This window comes from Aphis gossypii, chromosome X, assembly GCF_020184175.1.
Source record: "Aphis gossypii isolate Hap1 chromosome X, ASM2018417v2, whole genome shotgun sequence".
Taxonomy (NCBI): domain Eukaryota; kingdom Metazoa; phylum Arthropoda; class Insecta; order Hemiptera; family Aphididae; genus Aphis; species Aphis gossypii.
In genome coordinates this window covers 18,609,913-18,618,849 of record NC_065533.1, presented here as the reverse complement: position 1 = coordinate 18,618,849, position 8,937 = coordinate 18,609,913, and the positions used below count along the sequence as shown (strand labels likewise).

The window sequence follows — 8,937 nt, the reverse complement described above, 5'->3', positions numbered from 1 at the left end:
TTTAGGACTTTAAAACCATGGCTTATTTAATCATGACACATCACTCGAATTTGCCAGTCTGGTAAACGTAGGTACGTATAGACGTATAGTACCTATCTACACACTTCTACCTACACGGCTACACATTATGGATAGGTACTAGGTAGGTTATAGTTTTGTTTTATTTTGCAGTCCCTTATGGTTTGGAGTTAAGACATCATAATATACATTATTATATAAGTATACACGACTGTATCAAACCATGCCGTTATTACTCATTAATATTAATTACCAATTACTATTCATATCAATTCTCGGTTTTAAGCAATATAGTATATACATCGACGGCCGTATAGTTTTGACGGAGGGGACGGGCCGCTACCACCACCATAATGTATGGTAATGATATTATTATCATTTGCCCATACATCCCATCGCATCACAACACGTACAGCGTACGTAGGCCGTTTAACTACTATGTTAATACGTGTTCATTAGCTGCGTTTGTACATAGATAGGTACTATACAGATAAATATACGACACACGATGCTGATATCACGACGCCGTGTAAGTAAATACGAGATATTTGTCTGCTCGTAAGGTTCGCATTGTAAATCATAGTCGTTGACATTCGATGTATGCCTCGCGACTCGATGTATATTTGTGAATATTGTGAAGGCTATACGAGCAAAAATAAAAATAAATAAATATAATACTCACCTTTATTATTTATTTATAACAATAACACCGTAAATACGAATAATAGGTACATCGATCCGACGCTAGGATATACTTACCTACATTAAGGTACGTATTCCTCATATTATTATTTGTATTTTTCAAAATAGTACAATATTATACAAGTCTATGGGTAACTTTAGACTACAGTTACCACATTCAATTATTGTCTTATTTTAGAACCCATCCAAATGACCAAGTGTCTATTTTAGGTTCTGAACGCAGCAAAGATGAATCACGTATATTGATTTGTCATTTTCTCTATTTTACTCGGTCGTCACCACTTAGGGGCAAATAAATTTTTCAATTAAAAAGTACTTAGGTACCTATGTATAACAGGAATTTTTACGTATAACACAAAATTGATTATGTTTTTTGGTGCAACTCAAAAATAAAAAAAACGTAAACGCATAACATTTTCACCAAATGTTTATACTAACATTATATTCACGATAAAACGTTCAAAATATTTTGAGTTTTTCTAAACATTTGTAATTTTTTTCTATAAATGTGGATTAAAAAAAATGTTAGCCGAGTCGAAATACTTGAAAACGAGTTGTCGAAGTTCCATATAAGCTTTTCATTTATTACCAATTAAAAAATATCAAAAGCACAAGGTCAGAATATGTTTATATAATTATATAACTGTTTAAATTTAAAATTTTGGCAAAATCTCGTAAAAAATGTAGATAAAAATTGATAAAAATTTGTAAGTTTATAATATATTTATATATAAGATTTGAAAATATAATAAAACATTCCTCTTTTAGAAAACTTTATTACCTACAATAAAATGTAAGTTCATTGGAAAATCACATTCATTTTTTATAAGTTCAAATTTATCCTCATCTATATAATATTTTTCATATTTATTATAATTTTAAACGAATAACTGTAGATAGGTAGGTACTTGAAGTATTTGTATATTATCATTTCCTATGTAAAGTATAATTCTTAAAATATTTTGGAATCTTTATCTTTTTGTGCTATTTATCCAGACAAAATTTATATAAAATTTAGTTTTTTCCTGTCGATGTCTATAATTTTACTAACATACCTATTATAAGTTAATGTTAAGCAAATTATAACATTTTGAACAATGCCAGGATGTGAAGTATCAGTCTTTACCAACAACTAATTAATTTTATCATTACAACTTGTTAGTTTTCCTGAATTGTCATAGTCGAGTACCTTTACCTATCTACCTATCTATATTGAGTATTGACGACAGACGGTAACATATTATATATTTAAAAGAATTTAATTATATTGCTTTCGAAATGATTATAATTATAAATAATATGTAGGTAACTTTGTTTTTACAAATGCATATATTTTATATATTTTTTCTGTTAAAATAAGCAATTGTGTCGGTTTTCCAATCAATTCTTAATTTATTAAATACTCAAGTTGTAGTATCTATTTAATACGTTTGAATGTTTGATATAATCATAAAACTGCACAAGGCGCACTATTTTAGTAGTACTAATAGTGTACTATGCATTATTAATTAAAAATTAAACTCGCTCAATATTCATATTTTTAATAATAGGTACAAGTATGAAATAATTATAATGATGAATCGATATACCTAATAGGAGGATATAGGTAGGTGAGGTAGGTGTAGGTATTATAATACCTATTACTAATTATTATATTAAATAATAATTTGATCATTCGGCGTTCGATTTATATTCGCTGAACTAAATACTATATTTAGTTCGGTGTTTATATTGCCGACTTGTCCTCGACTTAATTTAATTTAAATGGTCATTAATATTTGTATCATTTAAGTCGAACGAAATCGGAATACGGAAAATGGGTACCTCACTACTTGTCCTGACGGACGATAGGTACACGCCGAAATCGTTTCCCATTTTTCCTTGCGTAGTGTGCGCCTACTGTCATTTATTTCACCGTCGACGATCAGTGACGACGACGACGCCGTCCCGTTATCAACTACAACCGACATTTTTCTCCCTTCTACTTTCTCGCGCACGCTATCTCACTCATTAGCCTCTTTCTACCGTCCGTGTCTCGCACTCTCTTCTGATTTCTACCGTCGCCGTCGTCGTTATCTTCCCCTTGAAACCAACGACGTACGTATCGTCTCGTCCGTTAGCCGCCTCCACGCATGAAATGACAACTCGTCATCACTGTTGTCGTTCTTCACGTTGTTTTTTATAACTCTTATTAGGCCGGTCCGTGTCCGACAAACCGAAATTACCCGGTGAATCAGCCGACACACAGCCATGCTGTCGAAGAAATGCATTAAGTACATTTGCTGGACGCTGATATTCGCGTTTGTGTTCCTCGGACTGCCGAAACTCTGTTTGAGCCACGGACACCACCATCACCACGATCACGATCACCATCATCACGATCACCATACCGCCGAGTCCGTGTCCCCGCCGATCGTCGTCGACTCGGTGCTCTGGGCCAAAGCACTGTCGTCCACCGTGGCCATTAGCGTGCTGCCGTTTTTCGTGTTGTTCTTCATACCCATCGACAACAAGGACGAACACAAGTCGTTTTTGAAGGTGCTATTGAGTTTTGCGTCCGGTGGATTGTTGGGCGACGCATTCCTACACTTAATCCCACATTCACTGTCCACGCACGACCACCACGGTCACGGCGATCATGATCATCACCACGATCACGGACAACATTGCAGTGCCGATTCACATGGTTCGGAAGGTGGCCATGACCACGGTAACGAGATGAGAGTGGGATTGTGGATCCTAGCCGGCATATTAGTGTTCTTGTTTGTCGAGAAAATGGTTCGAGTGATAAAAGGTGGTCATAGCCACTCGCATTCGTCTGTACGCCCCAAGGAAAAGTTAAGTGACGACGAAGATGAAGATAAGGACAAAAATGTGAAACTTACAGGTGCGTTTGATGTTTTTATATTTGCCTAATAAGGCAATATATTATTATAATGTAATAAGGTAAAATTTATGTTTAAATTTATTCCCTACTTTTTAAGCTGCTAAAATTTTAAATCATTAATACTACCCATGTTAACCCTATAAAGATGATGTTTTACTGCAAAAAAATCAGACAAGTATCTAGGTATTAAATACATTATAATTTAAGTAAGCATAATAAATCATTATTTTCAACCGTTTTAGACACTCTGGGCCAATTAAATATTTTAAGGTGCTAAAAGTTATTAATAGGTATGATACATGTTTTAATCAAAGATTTGAATCTGAAATTTCACTATGGGCCATGGCCTAAACTTCCTTAGATATACTACTGATTGATTACCTAGATATTTACTTGAATAAATAAATCAACCTTTTAATCATTAAATTTATTACCTAAATTTTAAATAAAACTAAATATATTAAATATGTATGAAAGCAATGATTTTATTATATGATATATATTCCATTCATATATAATAATAAATAATATAACATTTATTATTAAATTATGCTTTTTATTTTAACTCAGTAATATTGGTTGATATTTAATTAATTATTCTATATCGTTTAAAGTACCTATTTAGACAGGTACTAAGAACTAAGAAAAATCTAAATGTTATCATGTGATTCCTATTCATCATTTTTTTTTTTTTATTTATTTAATTTTTCTTGTATACACAACACATATTATACATTATATATACTTTATGTAATATGTTATCTAATCTAATTTTAGTTTAAATAAACTTGAAAACTAGGTTGTGTATATGCAATTTATATATATAATATATATGTATATATAATTAAAATAAACTGATACATTTAATAATTCTATAGTTTCAATCACACAAGTGCAATTTCAATTCTTCAGTTTTGTGTATGTATAAAAAAAATATTAAATGTCTCTAAAATTTGAAATGGAATACCAAATTAATTTTAAAACTATTTCATGATAATGTACTACATATTTTGCGAGGTATTTTGTTAGGTACTTAGGTTAATTATTTTGTTAAAGTATCCACTTAGTTAAATATAGTAAATTATATTAAATGTTTCGAGTGCATGTGATTTTATAAAATATTTATATTTTATAGTGCCAAAACAAAGTTTATCAGTAGCTGGATGGTTAAATGTAGTTGCTGATTTTACACACAATTTTACTGATGGACTTGCCATTGGTGCTGCATATTTAGCTGGTCAAAATATTGGTATAGTTACAACAATAACAGTATTACTTCATGAAGTTCCTCATGAGATTGGAGATTATGCAATTTTAATTCAAGAAGGTAGTTCTAAGGCAAATGTGAGTACATTTATTCTAAAATTAATTAACGGCTTATTAGCAAACATTAATTAATTAATTAAGCTTATGAATTAAAATAATTTGTTAAATTTTTTTTATAAAAAAAAATAACACTACATTTGTACTACCTAACTTGTCTAAAAAATAAGATATTGATTTATTTGTTTGAAACAAAATGTTCTTACAAATTTGTGTTTTTAAATATTTTATCATAGTAATCATCAATAGAGAGGAAAATATTGAGAATTATTTTAATGTCAGTGGTTTTATCGTAAACAGGACTCCTAACAATCTTAAAATGCTTAATACTTACTTCATAATTCAAATATTATAAAATTAGGTATTCTAGATAATATTCTTACCTTTAATCTTAAATAATAGATAAATTCACTATTATATTATACCAAACTACAAACAATTGCTGAATGCAGATTTGCTAAGTTGTACATTTTTTAGATGGAATCAACATATGTGGGTTTGGTACTTTGGTATCCTTTTTAAACATATACTTAAAATAAAATATTAATTTTTATTTAATTGTTTAATTAGTTAATTGATTTGCATTTTATTTTATGATTTATAAAATTTATAAATTAACTAAACAATTTTATATCCTCTCTTACAGGCTATGAAATGTCAATTAGTAACTGCAATAGGAGCTATATGCGGTACATTAGTGTCTTTGACATTTGGAAAAGAGAGTAAGTGAATATAATGTATAAATAAAATAAAATATTATTTATGTTATAACCTATAAACATTATATTATTAAAATAGTAGCATGCTCAGATGGTTTATGAATATATTTCATAAAATATATTTTTTTAATATAATAATGATTATACTACAGTGTAAATTGTTAAATAATTTCATACAACATACAAATTCTAGTGGATTAATTATAAATAAAAATAGCATTTACATTATTTAAATGTTAATTAAACTTATGTAGACTATTATATAATAAATATGCATACAATGTTATATTTTATTAACTATTTTGAATCAATTAATAGTGATTTTAAATTAAAAAATTATTTCATTGCACACTCCTAAAATATGGTTTTATGAAAATCATTACGAATAATTCAATATTAGAATACTAATTTAAAATGTATAAATAAAATTAAACCTCATGATATATTATATTAATAAAACTAAGATTAACTACTAAAAAAATTCCTAGTATATGTACCTATATATATATTATATATTATGGTAAATGATGTTTAATGGAAATTAATGTTATTCGTTGGTTATTAACTTTATTGAGTTCAAATACATAGGTAATTGCTTAAGGTCAGATATGCACGTTAAACTCAAATTCTATTATTTGAAAAATAAAAATAATGTTTATTATTATTACTATTTATTTATTTTTACAAGTTGCACTGTATACATTTACTGTTACACAATTTTTAACCCCTCCCCTTCCCCCAAATACGCACCTTTATTGTTGCAATCAGTCTTGGAATTTCAGCACTGGTACCCTTGATTACCCCCATAAAAACCATTATCAGTTACTTTTTAAATACATTTTTGATTTTCTTATTTTTTCAATAAGATAATTATAATCCTTAGTAGACAAAAAACAGTTATTATCATACCATTTGTTCATTAGGATATTTTTAGTTTTTATCGATTTAAGTTGTACCGACAATTTTTATGTCAATAGGAATTTCAAACTGGTACATACAATGACAGTTGTACACATATTAAGGTATAATCAACTATACAATTTTTCGTTAGGTATGATTTTTTTTTAAATGTAACAACTATCAATTTTGGGCGGCTATCATATTGTAATATGTAGATACTCCTTATTTGTACCTAATAAAATTTTATTAGTTTTCCTAGTTAGTCCCTACTGAAATTAGGTCAACAACCACCTTAACATTACTTGTTGAAAATCTATTTTATAAATTATTATAACAAACATTTCCCATTCCATATGGTTATTAACGTTATTTTCCGATACAACATCATTCACCGTAACAGACATATGTAATATATATTATATACATACACATTTTAATTATATTTTATACAATATATATTTTAAATAAGATTTTGGATTAATATTTAAAAATAGGATTCAATATTTTTTATTTAAATTTAGTATTTTTAATTTTGTTTAAATAGTTTGATAAATTTTTACCCATTTAAATATTTACTGGAAACATCTTATTTTATCGCATAATAATGTTAATTTTTTTTTTCAGGTGAAGTAGCAAATTCTTGGGTATTACCATTTACAGCAGGTGGTTTCATTTATATTGCAACTGTAAATGTAATACCAAGTCTTTTAGAAGACTCTAGTTTTAAACAGTCTATTAAAGAAATTGTAGCTTTACTTGTAGGAGTGTACTTAATGGTTCTTGTTGCTAAATATGAATAAATAAAACAGTTATATATAGTTTATTTGACTGAAGTTACATCTATACGTCATGTTGGCACATATTTATTTTATTTAATAAATATAAAATTATTGTTTTAAATTTCATTTTTACAATTTGTTTAAGGCTACATTTAATAATGAAAAAAAAATAACCAATACCTATGAAATTGTATAGGGTATATTATAATTTTATTTAGATTGTGTAATATTCATGAACTGATATGTGATAATGTTTTTGTATATATATATATATATTTCATCATTATTGTAATTCTGAAATAATTATTAATTTAATTAAGCAATAAGAAAAAATTATTTTATTAAGCTTTTAATCAGTTTTAGATTATTTATTAAGATGGTTTTTCTTAAAAAATACTCAAATCAAATTAATTTGTCGCAATTTTATATTTTTAAAAGTCTTTTTTAGATATTGATTATAGTATTCAATAGTATAACATCTATTATAATGAATAATTATTACTCTGAAATTACTTTAAAAGGAAAAATATGCACAATAACAATGACCATCAAATAAATATTAAATGTATTGATAATATTCATAATTTAACCAAATAAATAAACTTAAACTGACTAATATTCATTTTTTAAAAATTTTAGGAATGTTTCCAAATAAGCCATTTTTATAATAATGTATCTATCGTGCCTTTTTTTTATCAATTACTATTTTCATATATCATATGTAAATTTTAAAAACTACCAATTTTTTCTAAATTACTAATGCAGGTATTGTTACAAATGAGAGTTCTAATTTGTTTGAAAATAAAAATATCAAAATTGTATGACCATTTATTGTATTATGTTATTGAAACGCTAATGTATTATTTAAATAATTGTAATTTTGTTACGAAATTAAAATACATATTTTATGAATTTTGTCTTAAATTGTAGAGAATGACTTAACAGTAGTGTCCTTTGCATCTTATTTTTTCTTGAAAAATAATATTTTCTAAAAGATGAATAATTTCATGTTACACAAAAGTAAGACTATACTATTATATTACTATGTGAAGATTTTGGACGATTGATCACAAATTTTGTGTACATTATAATATTATATTAAAATGCATTTTCCTTTTTAATTTCTAAGATAATGGTTGTATGTCAGCTGTGTACCTTTGTTTATTTTGTTTGTTTTTATGGCTGTTTATAATTTTCATACATTCATACTGATCAAGTGGTCCATGAAATTGTACAATAAACAATAGTACATAATATAATATACCTATCAAACTACCTATTATTTACTATAATAGTATAGTGTACTTGGGTGCTTAATGTTAAATATAAAATAAATAATCATACAATTTTTTTGTATCACTGCGCTAAACAGTTTTCATGTATGAAACACTACTATTTGATCACCCATAACTTCTATTCTATATTCTTTTTTTGTATATGTATATCATTATTAAAAAGTTGACTACTAAATCTATTGACCGGTACCCACCAGACCTATTTTAGTCTTGAGGAAACTGTCTCAAAAAATCCTACTTCAGCATGCCACTAATATATAAATTATAGAACATGGCCAAATTAGAAATATTATGATTACTTACTAACAGTTAAA

At 27.1% G+C, this 8,937-nt stretch overlaps 1 protein-coding gene across 2 annotated transcripts; it reads left to right on the top strand.

Annotated features, from left to right (window-relative positions):
* Window positions 1–504: 504 nt before the first annotated feature.
* Window positions 505–7,372, top strand: LOC114130296 (protein catecholamines up). Of its 2 annotated transcripts, XM_027995240.2 has the most exons (5): window positions 505–787; window positions 2,916–3,607; window positions 4,743–4,951; window positions 5,577–5,652; window positions 7,174–7,372. In XM_027995240.2, the coding sequence occupies exons 2-5, from the start codon at window positions 2,971–2,973 to the stop codon at window positions 7,347–7,349; spliced, it is 1,098 nt and encodes a 365-aa protein (XP_027851041.2). In that variant the 5' UTR covers window positions 505–787; window positions 2,916–2,970; the 3' UTR covers window positions 7,350–7,372. The 2 variants fall into 2 exon arrangements, with proteins under 2 accessions (XP_027851041.2, XP_027851040.2); XM_027995239.2 differs by lacking the exon at window positions 505–787 and having other exon boundaries at window positions 2,671–3,607.
* Window positions 7,373–8,937: the final 1,565 nt, after the last annotated feature.

What these genes read in the sequence shown, in the direction of transcription:
- LOC114130296 (XM_027995240.2), top strand. Translation starts at nt 2,971, where the DNA reads ATGCTGTCGAAGAAATGCATTAAGTACATTTGCTGGACGCTGATATTC. An exon ending in AAGGTAGTTCTAAGGCAAAT is followed by an intron (nt 4,952 to 5,576) that starts GTGAGTACATTT and finishes CCTCTCTTACAG; the next exon opens with GCTATGAAATGTCAATTAGT. An exon ending in TTTGACATTTGGAAAAGAGA is followed by an intron (nt 5,653 to 7,173) that starts GTAAGTGAATAT and finishes TTTTTTTTTCAG; the next exon opens with GTGAAGTAGCAAATTCTTGG.